Source organism: Sus scrofa, chromosome 1 (assembly GCF_054392235.1).
Source record: "Sus scrofa isolate SSC_HxYL_T2T_F1_AM1 chromosome 1, Sscrofa_HxYL_maternal_Yorkshire_Landrace_v2.0, whole genome shotgun sequence".
NCBI classification, from domain to species: Eukaryota; Metazoa; Chordata; class Mammalia; order Artiodactyla; family Suidae; genus Sus; species Sus scrofa.
In genome coordinates, this window is record NC_139383.1 from 204,837,719 (window position 1) to 204,856,515 (window position 18,797).

An 18,797-nucleotide genomic window follows, 5' to 3' on the forward strand; every position below is an offset into this window, starting at 1 on the left:
TTAAAAGGAAGCTGTGGCTGAAACTGGGCAGCTGGGGCTAGAGGCCAGTTCTATTGATTTAGAGGCTTAAGCTCTTAGACTAGTAAACACCTGGGTTTGACTTGAAGGAAAAACTGCCAGACTTTGATGTTTTAGGAATAAATTAAATTTAAAAATAACATACAGTAAAAGTATCTTTATATAGTAGCACTATGAAGATGATTTAACATATGATATTTATAGTCATTCATATCTATTTCCCAACTATAACTTTAGCAAGGCTAAACAGATTTTCTTTCTTTCTTTTTTCTTTTTCTTTTTTTTTTTTTTTCGCTTTCTTTCATAGGCCCATACCCACAGCAAGTAGAAGTTCACAGGCTAGGGGTCAAATTGGAGTTGCAGCTGCAGCCTATGCCACAACCACAGCAATGTGGGATCCAAGACATGTCTGCAACCTATACCACAGCTCATGGCAACCCCGGATCCCCAACCCACTGAGTGAAGCCAGGGACTGAACCTGCACTCTCATGGATACTAGTTGGATCATTTCCACTGAGTCACAACGAGAACTCCTAAAGAGATTTTATCACATCATGTTATAACATATTTTAAAATAAGCATGACAAGTATTAAGTGAAAATATTTTTAATAATGATCCGTGCTTACCTCCCCATGCTTAAGATGTTCTTCAGGTGAAAAATCAAATATTTCTTTTGATAACAGGATAGCTTTGATTTTTGAAACTCTTTTCTCCATTGATTTTACTTCTGTTTCAATGGCAACCACATCCTAGAATTTCAGAAACAAACAAAAAACAGTCATGCAGTATATGTTACATGTTAATAATCTTTATAAAACACAACTTATTGCCATTTATTCTATTCTCATCGTTAACCAAAATATGTTTGCCACTTGTATCTCTTAAAAACTAACCAAGTGCTACACCGATAGGTGGATTGTTCTCAATAAAGATGTTCTTCTCTTAGTAACAGCATAGCCCACTACAAAGCACTGCTTATGTTGAGTTAAAGATCCTCTGGAGCCAGTTTTCAATTATTTACGCTATGAGAACAAAAGTAGTATGCCTCTGAACCAATTTTTACATAAACTCTAAGTTATCTACAAACTCTTTAGATTTATCTTTGGAATGTGTTTAAACACTTGAATACAAGTGGGTCTAACGCTGAAAAAAATTCCCACTCCTTTAAGTAAAATGATAAATTCACCCTTGGGAAACAAATACACCAAGGAGCTGGGAAACTGACAGATTTTCTTCCCAGTTCCCTAAAGAACTGTTGCCAGGTGGAGAGTCATGAAATTACTTTATAACCTACTCAGAGTAATAGAAACAATAGATCATTTGTCCAGTGGTTTTTCTCCCATCAGTGTCAACCTCTAGAATATGACCAGGAACCTTAAAGTGAAAATGCTATTTGTTCCATTAAAACCTACATATTTAAGAATATATACTATACTATTCACAATAGCCAAGACAAGGAAACAACCTAAATGTCCACTGACAGATGAATGGAATAAGAAGATATGATACATATACAAATTGGAATACTACTCAGCCACAAAAAAGATGAAATAACGCCATTTACAGCAACCTGGATGAAACCAGTGATTCTCGTACTAAGTGAAGTAAGTCAGAAAAAGAAAGACAAATATCATATGATATTGCTTATCTGTGGAATCTAAAATATGGCACAAATGAACCTATCTACAGAACATAAACAGACTCACAAACATAGAGAACAGACTTGTGGTTACCAAGGGGGAGGGAGTGGGATGGACAGGGAATTCTGGGGTTAGTAGATGCAAACCATTACATTTGGAATGAATAAGCAATGAGATCCTGCTATACAGCACGGGGAACTATACCCAGTCTCTTGAGATAGAACATGATGGAAGACAGCATGAGAAATGGAATGTATATATGTGTATAACTGGGTCACCTTGCTATACAGGAGAAATTGGCACTACCTTGTAAATCAAATATACTCTAATAGAAAAAAATTTTTTAAATATGTGCTATAAAATCTCCAAATTGAAGTCCACTTACACTGTAAGAGGGCCTTCAGACCTTTAGAGCTTAATGCAGATAAACTGAAGCGAAAATAAGGTATAGCAAATAATGAAGGGAATAAGAAAAACTACAGAGAAATCAACAAAGGGTTTCAAATTATAGCAATTTGGAGCCATTCAACATAGGACAAACATAACTTTGTAAGCAAATGAAGCAGTAATTACAGTAATTTATAGCATTGCCTTCAAATTATGAGAAGTTCAATTATATTGAAATGATTTTCTGTACCTCACTTTTAAGTATATAAAACTATACAATGTATTTTACAGTAATTTCCATTGATAGTTGCTGAAGCATTTAACAATGTTGGAATAAGCTGCAACAACCAAAAATATTTAACAAATATGATTATCTGAAGTTACATAAGTGTGGCACAGGGGATATAACTGAGAAATAAAAGGTAAAAATTTTTTTTTTTAGGGCCACACCCGCAGCAATATGGAGGTTCCCAGGTCAGGGGTCGAATCAAAGCTGTAGCTACCGGCCTATGCCACAGCCACAGCAATGCCAGATCTGAGCCATGTCTGTGACCTACACTACAGCTCACCACAATGTCAGATCCTTAACCCACTGAGTGAGGCCAGGGATCAAACCTGTGTCCCCATGGATGCTAGTCAGGTTTGTTTCCACTGAGCCATGACAGGAACTCCTAAAAGGTAAATAATTAAGACTAACTGAGAGTTCCCATTGCAGATCAGTGATAATGAACCCGACTAGGATCCATGAGGATGTGGGTTTGATTCCTGGCCCCGCTCAGTGAGTTAAGGATCCGGCATTGCCGTGAGCTGTGGTGTAGGTCACAGACACGGCTCAGATCTGGAGTTGCTGTGGCTGTGGCATAGGCCAACAGCTGTAGCTCTGATTGGACCCCTAGCCTGGGACCCTCCATATGCTGCAGGCATATGCCTAAAAAGAACAAAAACAAAAAAAAGACTAACCGTATCTGCCTTTGCTGTGTAATTCCATCCTTAAATAAATATCTCACATATTTCAAGCTAAATTAAATAAAATTATTTAAAAATCCAGTGACTGATCTACAGCAGTTCCTCAATAAATATTTGCTATTGGTGAATGAAAACTTGGGAAGTAATCTGTTATAATTCCCTCTTTGCTAATCTGTGCTTTAAAATCAATAATATCTCCTCTCTGACAAAGAGGAAACACAGCTTATTTGATCAGGATTCTTACCTTTAAAGAGACCACCTCTGGACTGAGCATGGGGGTTTGATTTTTTTTGCAGTTGCACTATAGGTGGTAAAGTATAATTCAAGTAATAACATAAACGAGAAATGGACCAGGTCAATGTGTCTCAGAGGAGTTGATTAGCAGATAAACTCTAATTTACTAAATGAAATATAAATACAAAGTAATAAGCCACATCTTTTTTTTTTTTTTTTGGTCTTTTTTTACCATTTCTTAGGCTGATATGGAGGTTCCCAGGCTAGGGGTACGCCATAGCCACAGCAACTCGGGATCCGAGCCACGTCTGCAACCTACACCACAGCTCACAGCAATGCCGGATCCTTAACCCATTGAGGAAGGCCAGGGATCGAACCTGAAACCTCATGGTTCCTAGTCGGATTTGTTAACCACTGAGCCACAACAGGAACTCCTAAGCCACATCTTTATAGTGCCAACTTACATCGGCCATTCGCTGAATCTGTGGAAGACTTTCCATGATTTTTTGTTGTAAAGATGTCACTTGACGACTTAACTCTTGTATGGACTGTGCTAAATCATCTGTTTCAAAAATTATTGACAAGTCTTCTAGGTCTGTGAAAACTGAATGTAAAAGATTATGCTTCTGTTCTGAATCTTCCAAAGCCATCTAGATAATGGGAAACATGGAGAAAAAGAAACATCAAGATACTGAAACAAGCTGATTAAAATTTAAATCAGAGAAAATTCTACAGCTATATATGGTGACAGATGTTACCTAGACTTACTGTGGGTACTCATTTTGCAAGGTAAACAAATATTGAATGTTCTGTTGCACACCTGAAACTAATAAATGCTGTAGGTGAATTATACCTGAATAAAAAATTAACTCAGGAGAAAATCTGAATTGGACTCAACATTTCAAACTCCTGTTCATTTCATTTCACAAAAAAGCCTTGAACATTCCCTCTGACCAGTGGCAGTATATGACTACGGAGTGTCTACCCCATTTGGTGGGTTTGCAGCAGCTGTTTCACTCCATGCAACTCAGCTCCTCCAGCATCGTTACCAGAACCAGGAACACCTGACCTGTAAGTCCATCCCTCCATAATTTGGAATCAGGGTCAAAAAAGCCATTCAATTGGTTGGACTTGTAATTTGGTGAATGTTGGTTTGGGAGGAACAGACAAATTAAGTTGGGATGAAAAATGAAGAATCAGTCCTGTGGCCTCCCACTCCTGGGGCCAGTGTCCTCTGTGGCCTCACCACACAGAGCCAGTGGTGTCCATGAGATATCCCTCTGGCTTAAGTTACCTGAATAACTGGATACCAAAAGATCTCTATCTGACAAAACCAAATAAAAGGGGAAAAATCCACTTATAGAATTTCTTAGACATTCTTCCTTATTATCTTTTTCTTTTTTCTTTTAATAATTATAATTATTAACTTTCAACCTTAAGATTTCAAAATAACTCAGCCACTGACTGGAAATGTTCAACTGGCTAATGTAGTGTTCAGGTAATTGCATATAAAATAACTGATAGGAGAAAGAACATTTACTTTTGCAACAAGTCTAGTCATATGTCTCTAAAATTTATCAGGTTATTGAGAATTTTACATTGATCTTATTCAGAATCCTACAGGAGAAAACTTTTAGGAAAACAAAACTTAAAAGCAATGCTTTTTCCAATAATACTATTTAAAATAGCATCAAAAATCATAAAATACTCAGGAAAAAAATTAACAATCTACATTAAAGAGAAATTAAAGAAGACCAAAATAAGTAGAGAGATTACACTACATCCTTGGATGGCAAGAGTTAATATGGTTAAGACATAGATTCTCACCGCTCTGATCTAGATTTAACACAATCTCACTCAAAATTCCAATAGACCTCTGCATAGATATTGACAAGCTGATTATAAAACTTATACAGAAATGCAAAAGACCCAGATTAGCCAAAACAAAGGGCCAAGTTATAGAATTTATACTACCTCATTTCAAGACTTACTATATAAAGTTGCGATAATAAAGACTGTGTCATATTGGTAAAAAAAAAACAGACACACAGATCAAGAGAACAAAAGAGAGAGCCCAGAAATACACCCACATATATGAGAGTCAAGTGATTTTCAACAAAGCACCAAAGTAATTCAACAGTGAGTGGTCAAAACATGGATATCCCCAAGGAAAAAAGCCAACACTGATTTCAGCTTCATATCATATACAAAAATTAACTTAAAATGTTATCACAGACCTAAAAGAAAGAATTAAAACTATACCATTTCTAGAATAAAAAATAGGAAATCCTTGTGACGTCAGGTTAGATAAAGATTTCTCAGACACAACACAAAAAATAATTCATAAAAGAAAAACACTGATAAATTGGACCTCATCAAACAAATAGCATTTGCTTTCTGAAAGACAATATTGAGAGAATGAAAAGACAAGCCATGAACTGGGAGAAAATATTTGTAAATAATATATTTGGTAAAGGACTGGATTTTAAGGTATTGTATAAATAACTGCTAAAATTCAAGAATAAAAAAGACAAATAACCCAATTTAAAAATGGGCCAAAAAAATTGAACATTTTACAAAGTGTACAAATGACAAATAAGCATATAAATAAATGCTCAAATAAATAAATCATTAGTCATTTAGAGAAATACCATAAAGAGACACCACTACACATCATTAAGTGGATAAAATTTAAAAGACAGATACGATCAAGTGCGATAAGGATGTGGAGTAATTAGAACTCACATTGCCAGGGGGTATGAAAAATGGTGCAGCCATTTTGAAACATGATTTGTTAGTTTATCTAGTTAAAAACTTGGAAGCCAGCAATCTACTCCTAGGTATTCACCAAATTAAACAACATGAAAATACACACCCTCACAAAAAGATGTGTATATGAATGCTTAGAGCAGCTCTGCTCCTTAGGGCTGTTGCAGCTTCTAACCTGGCCTCCTATCCCCACCTGCAGGGATTTGTGCCCTTGTAATCAGCTCCCTTAAATGTAGGTTGAGCTTACTGACTGACTTCTAATAAAGTATCGCAGAAGTGATGAAATGTCACATCTAACATCAGATTTAAAAAGACGTTTCTGGAGTTTCCGTCATGGTGCATCGGAAATGAATCCAACTAGGAACCATGAGGTTGCAGGTTTGATCCCTGACCTCGCTCAGTGGGTTAAGGATCTGGTATTGCCGTGAGGTGTGGTATAGGTCGCAGATACGGCTCAGATCTGGCGTTGCTGTGGCTGTGGCGTAGGCCGGCAGCTGTAGCTCCAATTAGACCCCTAGCCTGGAAACCTCCGTATGCCACAGATGTGGCCCTAAAAAGACAAAAAACAAAAAAAAAAAAATTAATTTAAAAAAATTAATAAAAAGACAGTTTCTGTCTTGGGAGCTCCTTTGATTGTTTATGGTAAAGGAAGCCCACTGCTGTGCCATGTGAAGAGGCCCACTTGTCCTGCCAACAGCCACATGAATGAGCCTAAAGCACATCCTGTTTCTTCCTTCACTCACATTGAGCCTTCAGATGGACCCCAGCCTTGACTGACACAGTAACTGCACTCTCATGACACCTCGAGCTAAAAGCACTCAGGTAAGCCAGACCTCAATTCTGGCCCACAGAAACTCTGAGACAGGAAATGTTTCTTGTTTTAAACTGCTAACTTCAGGAGGAATGTGTTACACAGCAATAGATACAGAATACAAAGCCCCAAACTTGAAATAGCCCAAACATCTATTAACTAGTGAAGGGATAAATATGTTGCACTTTCCACAAATGGAATACTATTCAGCAGGAAACGGAATAAACTACCTGTAAATATAACAACCTGGATGAATCTGGAAAATATTAAGCTAGGGAGAAGTCAGTCACAAAAGACTGTGTGCTATATGATTCTATTCACAGGATGCTGTAGAGAAGGCCCAATTAAAGGAATAGAAAAAATGAGGGAGTGATTTCAGAGGGCTGAAGACAGGTAAAAGGGTACTGAGTGCAAAGGAGCATGTCAGAACTTTGTAGGGTGATGGAAATGATCATTATAAACTGCTGGTGGTGGTGCTACACAATTGCATACCTTTATCAAAACTCATCTAGCTATAAACTTAGGACAGGTGGATTTGACTATATGAAAATTATACCTCAATGAAGTTGATTTAAAAAACGAGTTGCTTTCCTACTTTTACTATGACAATTTAGGTTTCAACGAGCCTTAATTACAACAGCAGTCTTTATGGAATCATGTTTAGGTTATAAAAACCTATTTTAACAAATATGATCCAGGTGGAAGGTTATAGTGCAATTAAAACAGATTTTCAAAGCTTAGTTGAGGGTTCTGGTACTTCTTTAAAAGTCAAATGGTAAAGGATATCCTAAAAGTAGGCCAAACTTCTTTCAATACAGGAACAAATGAGGTGTTCACATGTGACTAGCTATTTGCAACTTATTTCCCATTGGGGATTTGTTTAAGATACATTCTGCGGGAAATCGGCCTGCATGTCCCCTTGTCCCTACTTCCTCAAGCTAACAACCCAGAGTTCTATTCAGTTCTAGCTCATAAACAAAGGGCAGTAAATTTGGGTGTCCTGAACAGCTTAAGACAGTTTACTTTCACACTTCTACATTTTGTTTTTCTTGGTCTTTTTCTTTTAGGCCCACGCCCATGCATATATGGAAGTTCCCAGGCTAGGGGTCAAATCAGAGCTGCAGCTGCCAGCCTACACCACAGACACAGAAATGTGGGATCTGAGCTATGTCTGTGACCTATACCACAGCCAAGGCCACAGCAACACCAGATCCTTAACCCACTGAGAGAGGCTGGGGATCGAACCCATGTCCTCATGGATACTAGTTGGTTTCATTACTTCTGAGCCACGAAAGGAACTCACACTTTAACATTTGTCTCAGAAGGAAGCAGTAAAAGTCCAGCCATTTTTTCCTAAGTTCATTCTGGTACAGTTTTTTGTTTGTTTTTTGGGGTTTTTTTTACTCCTAATAAGCATTTGGGGAGAAGAAGTAGCATGCCTCTCTTCTGTCTTTTCAAACTTCTTGAAAATGGTGAAAAATACAGATTTAAAAGAAAAAGATGACATGCTTCAGAGATGTGGAACGTTGACCTAAAAAGCAAGGGCAGAAATCACAGGCAAGAGAAAAAAAGAAACAAATGGATAAAAATGCAGTATCTTTACAACTGTTACCATAGGAAAAAAATGTGCTAAGAAATCTCAAACATCAGGGAAGTACAAAGTCAGTTGTTACCTAGGAACACACTGCACTACTTTAAAGATATGAAAAAAGAGTGTGATCAACTCTGAGGTCTGATTACTCTGAAAATTGTTAGAGAATAAACTTTTTCCTAAGAGATTCTTTCTTGCAGCTGAATAACGAGAGAAGGGAGATAGGCCTTCCCAAGAAAATTTAAGCCAATACTTGGCATCCAAAGATCTCTTGCCATCGTGGCCCTGAGGAGAAAAATACTTCCATTTGTTCCGTCTTTAAGTTAGCACAGGGACAGGGCCCCCACGGGGCACCAGGAAGGACGGGAAATATGGACCCATGCATGCTAGACCTGGGAGGAACGCCAGACTATTTTTCTAATGTTGTGTGATGAATTACCACACACTTACAGCCTGAAATAAAACAAACTCATTATCTCCTGGTTTCCATGGCTCAGGACTCCAGGCACAGTTTAGTATGTCCCAGGTTGCAAGCAAGGTGCCACTGGCAGTGTGGGTTTCTCTTCCAAGTTCACTCTGGTTGTTGGTAAAATCCACATGTCAAAGTGAGATCCCAGCTGTCTTGCAATTCTTGACTGGGAGTCACTCTCAGCTTCTGGAGCCCACTCTTGGTCTTGGCCCCAGGGCCCTCCCATAGTAGGCGGCTGACTTATTCAATCCAGCAGGAGACCTTCTCTTCAGTCTGCTACCATCCATGATCAGTCATATACCTATGGGAGTCATATCCCATAGCCTTAGGTACCTGATAGAACCTAGTCCATGGACTGACTGGTCCTGCCACACACAAGGTAAGGGGATTATACAGGTTGTATGTACCAGGGAACAAGAACACTGGGATCCGTCTTGGAATTCTTCCTACTAAACCCCTAAACACCACTCAGCACAATATCCTGACTTCACAGATGGGAGAATCATGGCCCGTGGAGGGCACAGTAAACTAACCAAAAAGTCATGAAGTCTTTATCGGACAGAAAGAACTAGATCCTGGTCTCCAAAAGCCCAATCTAGAGGCCGCCACTCTCCCAAGCTTCCCTCTGTCATCTGACATGCTTGCAGATCAGGTTGCTTTTTCAGGAAAAAAGAGGGAAAAGCATCATGACAGTCAAGTCACTAAGCCTTCTGCAGATTCTATGACACCCAGAAACACTGAAAGAACACTCACCTGAAGGGTGCCTGCATGGTGACTGAGTGTCTTTGAAGAGTCATAGTCTGCAGGGTCAGCCAGCAAGCGACTGGTGTTTTCTACCCAAGCCTCAGTGCTCTTCAGAAGATCATGATATTCCTCCATCTTAATGGTGGCCTGTGAAAGAGAGGCAGCACCAATCTATGGTTTCTCCTCGACTTGAATGATTCCTTTTTTGTTTTTTTATGGCCGCACCTGCAGCACATGGAAGTTCCCAGACTAGGGGTCAAATCAGAGCTGCAGCTGCTGGTCTACACCACAACCACAGCAATACCAGGTCCAAGCCACATCTGCAACCTACACTCCAGCTCATAGCAAAGCTAGATCCTTATCCCACTGAGTGACGCCAGGCATCGAACCCAAATCCTCATGGATATCAGTCGGGTCCTTAACCTGCTGATCCATGATGGGAACTCCCTCCAGCTGAATGATTCTTGAATGGAGAGCAGGTGCTATTGGTCAGCAGGGTCAGGCTTTCCAGGGCTCCACTCCCCACGGCTGGGCCATCTGCCTCCCCCTTCAGGTTTTGATCTTTCAACCTGTAAAGCTCCTCCTGCCCTGAGGTAGGAAGGATTTAGGAAGCTCTACCCTCACTCTACGGGCCTTGGAAAGGATTCCCAGTTATTGTTGCCACGAGTCTGGTTCCCATTTTCTGCTCCATTCTGAAAGTTGCACTTAGATGAGGTCCTCCCACACGGAGCCTCATTGGACAGTATCCCGGTTCCTCTGAGAACAGGCTCCAGCCTTGCTCTTGCACATGCACAACTCACCAACCATGACTGCTTCATGGGAGGGAAGGCAGGGGCATCTTGTTCCCAAATGATGTCCTTTCTCCAGCTCCCTCCCCAGACCTTTGAGATACCCTTACCTGTCAGGAAGCCCAGTGTTCACCTGAACTCCTACCATGGTCTGACTTTAGATTCTTGCTTCTGCCTCTGCCATCACTGAAATCTATCCCTGTGATGCCTACTCAAACTATGGGGGTGACTCTAGCTTCAGGTCCTAAAGGTGGTAATTCAGGAAACTGGCTGCCTCTGAATATTGTTTCGTTTCAGACCCACCTCACCACTACCACAAGCTGTGCAGGGCCAGCGGGAGTTACCTTGTTTAACTGGGAGGTGCGCGACTCTGCCCTCTGTGACACTTGCTGATACTGCTGGAAAGGAACCATCAAGTTATCCATCCATTCCTGAGCTTGTCCTGGGTCCTGCTCGACAAGGTCCTGGACTTCAGAATCCAGCTCATTTAGCTTGGAATGCCAGAGATCCAGCTCATCCCACATTTTCTGGAGAAGAAAATCCTAAATCAGTTGGGATGAAGAGAAGGGAATTTCTACATTTTCACACAGTATCTGTATTTGTGAAAGGTACCAGAACGACATCACAGAGATGGTATCGCAGGCCAAGTTTTTTACTTCTGCCCAGCAACCACTTGTGACCTGAACTGAAAAACGCTTTTTCTGAGGTCTTGTAACTCTAACAGCATTCATTTCAGTACCAATTAGCTGTAAGGGAGCAGAAAGTCCTGGCCATTTCCAGAGATGAAGGACACCAAAACAAGGTCAACATAACCCTCATCTTTCAAGAGTGATGAGGTAACATTATGTTTAAAAGGGCTTAAGAAAATACCTGAACCTATTTAGACCAGTATATACATGTACTTAATCTAGAAGCCAATTCTTATTAAATGCAAAAAGAAAACTGGTAAAGGAAAATTCTGCTGTGATTCAAGACTAATGCAGTGTCAGAAAATTCTATCCACATGTATTAGTAGCAACTTCTTTTGGCTCAAGAAACCAATAGGTTGGATTTAAACCTGGACTTATATGGGCAGAGGAAATCTCAAATGTAACATTCAACTTTTTTTTTTTTTTTTTTTTTTTTTGCTTTTTAAAGCCACACCTGCCTTAAAAAGGTTAGGGGTTGAAACAGAGCTGCAGCTGCTGGCTTACACCACAGCCCTGGCCATAACAACACCGGATCCTTGACACACTGAGCAAGGCCAGGATTTGAACTGCATCCTCATGGATACTAGTCAGGTTCATTTCCACTGCACCACAGTGGAAATCCCTCAATTCTTCCTTAATATCTGTATAAGGATATAATTTCTGGAAATGGGAAATCTGGTTAAATTGCTTAGTGAAAGCCTGAGATTTTGTCCAGTGGTAAGTGATAGTCTGACCTATTTTTATTTTTTAATTTAATTAAATCCTTTGACATCACAGTTGGTTTAGAGGGGGCTGCTATGTCAAAGGCAGGTATGATTACTTGTGAGCAAATTTATCCATTTTATTTTAAGAGAGTATAGCTAATGTCTTCTTACATGAAAGGGGACACATATAATAATTATTTCTTTTAATGCTTATAATTATTTCTACCCAAGGAGACATAATAGAGTTAAAATTTAAAACCAAAGGAGGGAGGGTTAATTGCAGAGAGGGAGGGAACAGAGGGAAGCAAGATGAAGTGAGACCTCTCTGAAGATAACTTTTTTAAAATTGAGGTATAATTTACACATAACATTTTATTACTTTCAGGTGTACAATCCAATGGTTCAATATTTGTATATACTGCAGAATGATCACCACAATAAGTATAGTTAAAATGCGACACTATACACAGATACAACTTTTTATTCTTGTGATGAAAACAATTTTTTTTTTTTTTTTTTTTTAGTTTTTGGCAATGCCCATGGCATGTAGAAGTTCCCAGGCCAGGGATTGAACCCATGCCACGGTAGTGACAATGCCAGATCCTTAACCCGCTGAGCCACCAGGGAACTCCATAATGAGAACTTTTAAGATCTATCCTCTTAGCCCTATTTTTTTAAGTCCTCATTCATATTAGAATATTTCCTAAAAGTACAGAGTAGAATAAGAATGTTTTCCATATACAGGAGTTTTTCTGGAAGTTAAGAAGTAGAATATAGTTCTACAAGAGAAATGAAATTGGAATTTCTATTTTCCTTGGCAGTCCAAGGAAAAGCTGTTAACACTATTCATATCCTGTTGGAATATTTTTTGTTTATCAGTCTTCCCAAGGTAAGAGCCTCACTTTCCTCAACTCGTGAAAAGGCTAGATCACAATCATACATTCTCAGGAGTTTGGGCATATTCCCACCGTGGAAAAACGGAGAACAATTCTTAAATGCAACCTTCTCCACCGAGCCTCTGAAGGTGACACTCTTGGCAAGGAGGCCCCATTGAACTGAGTTAGGAACCCTGTGATGACTGATGAACAGGGAATATACCAAATGCGTAAGTTAAGGGAGGATGTTACCTTTTGAATTTCTTGAGCTTTATCAATATTTTTGCTTTTCTGCTGCAACATCTTTTCAACGTTACGAAGGCCATTATTAATTTCATCTATTTTTCTACTCATTGTGTACGATGGTGAGCTTTTCAAGACTTCATTGCTAATCTGTTGCAAAGGGAGAAAGCCACAGTGGGAATGTTTTCTGGCACTCTATTTAGAGGTTCAAACAATAAAAGAGGTAGTCACACATTTTGTGATTTTACTTGTCTTTAAGGGCTGGGTGGAAATTCCAAATCTTCCTAATGCTTTGTTAAGAAGGCAGATTAGTAGACTAGGAAATGGCAGCTGTGCTGACCCTTTATTTATTTATTTATTTAGTCTTTTTAGGGCCACACCCGAAGCGTATGGAGGTTCCCAGGCTAGGGGTCTAATCGGAGCTACAGCTGCTGGCCTACGCCACAGCCACAGCAACATGGGATCGGAGCGGCATCTGCAACCTACACCACAGTTCATGGCAACACCAGATCCTTAAGCCATTAAGCGAGGCCAGGGATGGAACCCGAAACTTCATGGTTCCTAGTTGGATTCGTTTCCACTGTGCCATGACAGGAACTCCAGACCAGACCTTTTAAATCCAACCAAAAAAAAAAGAAAAGAAAACCATCCAACAAAAATTTTTTAAATGTAATCCAGAGTACATACTGCAGATACATGCTGGGTTGAGCAAAACTACTGAGAGGTAGAATCTGAATCACCCCCCACCAAGGGAACCAATAATAGGAAAGAATTCCTGGGAGATAAATTATTTATTATATTGCCTCTCGATTTTATTGGAGAATCCTTTGCACAGATCTGTTTTCAATAAAAGCAAACATTCTCAATCTGACTTTAAACATGTAATTCTCACCTTAGTATTCATTTGGGTGAAATACCTAAAACTAGCTATTTCTTGCAGTAGAAAAGCTTAGTTTTTCTCTGTGTGAATGTCTCTAGTGTATGTTTCCCCAGCAATTAGAAATCTAGCTGCGAAACAGTGTAATTTTTTTATCGGAATGAGTTCCTTAAGAAAATAAATTGTGCTAGGAGAGATGATAAATGAATGTTGACTGTGTCATTTTTCAAATGCCTGATTAGGTCATGTTCTTGCTGTTTAAAGCTATGGTGATAAGGTTTTCTCCAAGTAGTCACTAAATAACCAAATAATACCTAATGCTTTTGTATAATCGTTTTAATTCATTTTTAAAACTACTGTATCTATATAACCACTGAAACTAAACCTTCCAAAGCAGATAGCACACAGATGCAGAAAATGAAATGCAGGCTAAGTGATTTCCTTAAAGCCACACATAATAAGTCAGTGGCTGAACTGCTCCTGAGAAGCTCTGAGCCCCCAGATGTTGCTGATATTTTATGTAATGTTTTTATTCCACAGACCATACCATAGTCAAGATTTTTAGGAAGAAAATTAATGCCGTATTAGTTTTTTTTTATTATTATTGCTGTATTAGTTTTTATTCCTATGTAACAAATTGCCATAAAATGAAGCTTTCTAATATTTGGGGCAATTCTTCTCCCAGCAGAAATGCATATCACTTTTGTACACTAGGAGAGATCATGATTTAGGTAAAGTACACAGCCATCTGAACTGTACAGAATGGTACTATGTCACCTGCCTGCATCCTTTAGACACATCCCCTAATAAAAACTAGTGTTGATTGTTACAAACATATACAAATATGAAAGTTACAGTTGAAATTCAACCCTAAATTGAAAGGGTAGATTTTGATTATTAATTCACTTTGCTAGGAATTTTCACAAGAAGTAGTTACGAGAACCAATTTAGTTCCTCTCAAAACATTTAGGATTCTCTTAAAATCAATAGTAGGCGATCCTATGAGAGTACCTCATAACAGACTATCTTGTGTGTCAAATAAACAAGATTTGTTGTAATTTATATCAGGAATTTACATGTTTTTACATGGGTTAGATTTCCTAAAGAAATCTGTCACAGTTTGAAACCTGATTTTTATGTGCATTTATTATCTATTTTATTTATTAAATTATAGGTATTCCAGGGTTCAAAAAGCAATATAAAAATTCTTCTGTGTATGTTGGACCTTTTGTTATGTTGGATTTGGGCAGCCTTAAAATAATACAATTAAATTGTCTTGCTAAACACGTAAGTCTCCAAGTACTACGAAACATTTCCCACTCTTTCTCCCAACCTGGACTTTCAGGTATAAAGGTTTGCCTGGGTATGGCTTTGTGAGATTTCTGTTACCATCATCATTAGAAAGATACTGCGTGTTAAGTGCTAGTAATGAATGTGTTAAGTGCTGCTAGTGAGTTGTGAAATGTATATTTATTGCCCCTGGTTGCGAGTTCAAAATGTTCATAGGGAATATGCTTTAAAGCCAAGTATTATTTATGTCCAAAATTTTAAAATGATTCTCTAAGGAGGAAAAAAAAAAGTAATAGACAATACATAACTTTATTTCTAAATGCAAGAGAAGAAAAATCTAAGCATCCTGATAACTTAAGATAAATAGACTATCTAATTCTATTAACGGTCACTTATTTAGAGCAACTCTATCTCAGTATTCAATACACAAAATCATTAGTCAACGAAACTCTAAAAAATAGACATAGCTGAAATCAGCGCAGTTGAAAATGTGATGTTTTTAAGTGACATTTTTTATCTTCATTCACCCCCATAAGTAATAACATGAATACAAACATCATTATTACCTTCTCATCTACGTCGTCTAAAGCTTTTCTGCATTCTTCCACCTGAGATGCAAGTTCTGCAGGAACTATGGTGTACATTTCAGAATACTTGATTCGCAGCTTTTCCATTATATTCTCAAAAGTTAACTTCCCTTTCTTAAGAATGCTTTGAAGCTCCTAAAAAATCAAGAGTTTCAAATGCTCACAAGGACAGGGAAAAAGTTTAACTCTAAAAATGAAAGCAGCTTTCCCTCATATCCTAAGGATTTAAGTGAGCACATTTTGCATGACAAAGCCTCACTACTGATACAAGCTGATTAACCCCGAGAGATACTCAGTTTGCTCAGATGATGCTTTCCAATTTGTAAGAATTAAACTTGATATCTCTTCATAGTGTGAAATCATTGTTCTGAAAAGATATTACCACATTTTCCTCTTCCTAAAGTACCACTAGGATTTAATTATGTCTCAGTTGTAGTCTCCATCTAAAAAGCTATGAGTAGTGAAAAGTTTCAAAGAAGTTTTTTGTTGTTGTTGTTACTAACTTGTTGCCATTTCTGCTTCTTCCTACATTATCATCACAATGATTCAAGGCCACTAAAAGCCCCATACTTGAAGCAAAAGTGTCTGCTTTCATGTAATTAGACAGCCCAGCAAGGCTCAACTTCTTTCAAAAGGGAGGGTTCCAGTTCCTTCCAAAGAATGTGGGTTTTTAGGAGATAAAAGAAACTTGAACAAATAGTCTATTGGTCGTGGCCTAGAAACAGAATCTGATCCACGTTCTCCTGAACTAATTACAAAGGAGAAACTCATTTGTTTGGGAAAGTTTCCCAAAGATCAAATGGAAAAATACTTCTTGACTTTACTGTGGCTTTTTGGGTTTTTTTGTTTTTACAGTAGCTGTTCAGTAGCATTATTTGTGTGACAGCAGGATGATTACAATTTTAAATGACTCCAAGATGTGTCATAGCTTTCTTTCTCTTAACCCTCAGCAGAGAACAAATCTAGAGGGGAAAAGTTACAGAACAATGTCCTTTGGAGAAAGACTGGGTTTGAGGGACAGTGTGCTCCTAGTTTATAGAGACCCAGTCTGGAGCACAGAGCCACAATTAAATGGCTTTGCCAAAAAGACTGCTTCTGTGAGGGAGGAGATTTCCTTTGCCAGCACTGATAATCAAAAGCTCTGGTTAACAACAGCATGCAATTTTGGAACAAACTTCCAAATGTCATTTTTGCCTGTTACCACTGAGTAGAATGAAAAGGGATCATTCTGAAAATGACCTTTGGCCTCTGCATAAACATGATGGTATAAATAAATATATTTGGTCTTCATGCCTGGTCCTGGCACAACTTCTAAAACCTTGGAATTTCTAGGTAGGGGTGAGAGGATGGTCTTTTGTTATTTATAACAAGCCTTTCTCAACCACTGAGCCAATCATCAACTGCCAATGATTTAATGGATCGTGCTTTTGTAGTGGAACCTCCACAAAAACTCAAAACATGTTTTAGAGAGCTCTGGAGTTGATGAACACATCCAGGTGGTGGGAGAGTGACCCATCCAGGGAGGGCAGGGCAGCTCCATGCCCCTTCCCCATCCCTTCCCCTGTACATGTAGACCAGTTGGCTGTTTCTGAGTTGTATTCTTTTTGATAACCCAATAATAGTAAGTGCCTTCCTGTAAATTTACAAACCCAAGGAAGTGGTCATGGACCCTTGTTTCATAGCCTGTAAGTCAGAAGTGTTGGACTTCAAGGCCTCTTCAAGGAGAGGAAGTCAAAGCCTCCGGCCAAGACAAGAATTACCATCACCCCACCCATCTCACCGTAATGCCCTTCCCCCACCTGGAGTAACCTGGCCTACTCCTTCCTGCCTCTACTAGGAAAGGTATGTGGCCCACTCCTTACTCTGCCTCTGAAGGGCTTTAGATGTCCCCAACCAACCGGCAAGTGTTTCCTAAGACCCCTCTTTCTCCAACCTATCAGCAGGTCAGCAGATGTATCCTGAGACCTCGCCTCTCCCTGGGATATAAAAACAGGCATAACCACATGCTCAGCATCCATTCTCCCTGATTATGAGAAAGTCCTCCCGATGCGCTAGCAGTGATTCTTATCTGAATAAACTCTTCTTTCTTTTCACCTTGAGATGCTAGAAAATTCCTTTTTCCAACCTGCCTGCACAGACCACAAGAAGTACAAATGGCATCTGAAGTAGCAACGGTCTTGTGGGGCTGAGCCCTTAGCCGGGGGGTCTGTACCAATTCCTGGTAGTTAGTGTCTGAATGAACTGGTGTTTCAAGTGGTGTCCAAAGCTCTGGAGGATAGTCTGATGTTGGGGGAAAAGTCCCACACACTTGGTGGCAGAAGCACTGTGAGTCAAATCGGTTCCACCCCATTAGAGAGGGGTATTACAGCCTGCTAAAGCCAGCTGTCTAACATGCTACTCAAGAGTGGTCTGAGGCCCCGGTTCACCAAACACACTTGAAATGTGGTTGAAAAGGGGCTGCTTAGTCCAGGCGGGTCCACCTCCCAACCTGGCCTCAAGTCTGCTCTCTGTACCCCAACCATACTGATCTCCTGCAGCTCTGCCACACTATACCGCAAGGCCATTGCACATGCTCTCCTCTCTCCTAGGCCCCCCTCTAATTCGCCACAGAGTCACCTCTGATCCAAGACTTTGGATTCAAAATTTGGGGCTGGTATCAGCCACATTCACTAGTTCATTCCTCTCTTACCTCAAGCTGTTCTGCCTTTTCTGGGTGGCCTTGTAATTCCATATTTTGGAAAGATGTTGCAGTCTGTAGAAAAAAATTCTTCAAAGTAATTAGTTCTTTCATAAAGGAACGTCTTTCTTGGATTTCATTCTGCATCAATTCCTTAATTTTTTGAGCTTTCTGAAAAAGCCTAAAATATAATATCAAAAAAAATTGTTCCTCTAGCCTGTATTTCTGTGCAATAATTTTATTTCAACAGTTAATAAAATGTCTGCATAGCTCACAAAAGATATTTCTCCCTAAGAGAAAAGTACCAGTTTTCAATGATTTGTATACTACATATACAACATATATCAAATTCTATCAATCAAAAACCTCTCTAAAACTTGCATTCCCAAATATTTTCTTTTCACACTTTTATATTCCAATTGCGATCTCTATCCTCT

At 39.1% G+C, this 18,797-nt stretch overlaps 1 protein-coding gene across 13 annotated transcripts in view; it reads right to left on the bottom strand.

Annotated features, from left to right (window-relative positions):
• Positions 1-18,797, bottom strand: part of SYNE2 (spectrin repeat containing nuclear envelope protein 2) — a 440,757-nt gene that overhangs the window by 122,914 nt on the left and 299,046 nt on the right. For 9 of the 13 annotated variants that reach the window (XR_014820403.1, XR_014820402.1, XM_021074116.2 and 6 more), the window contains 7 exons: positions 18,373-18,541; positions 15,663-15,818; positions 12,939-13,079; positions 10,763-10,945; positions 9,640-9,777; positions 3,711-3,896; positions 646-768 (listed from right to left, as the gene is read on the bottom strand). Coding sequence is in view for 9 of the 13 variants with exons in the window: in XM_021074116.2 (XP_020929775.2) it covers positions 646-768; positions 3,711-3,896; positions 9,640-9,777; positions 10,763-10,945; positions 12,939-13,079; positions 15,663-15,818; positions 18,373-18,541 (1,096 nt within the window). In the remaining 4 variants the exon portion in view is untranslated. Of the gene's footprint in view, positions 1-645; positions 769-3,710; positions 3,897-9,639; positions 9,856-10,762; positions 10,946-12,938; positions 13,080-15,662; positions 15,819-18,372; positions 18,542-18,797 lie in introns of all 13 variants that reach the window. The other 4 variants (XM_084983049.1, XM_021074177.2, XR_014820404.1 and 1 more) reach the window with 3 other exon arrangements.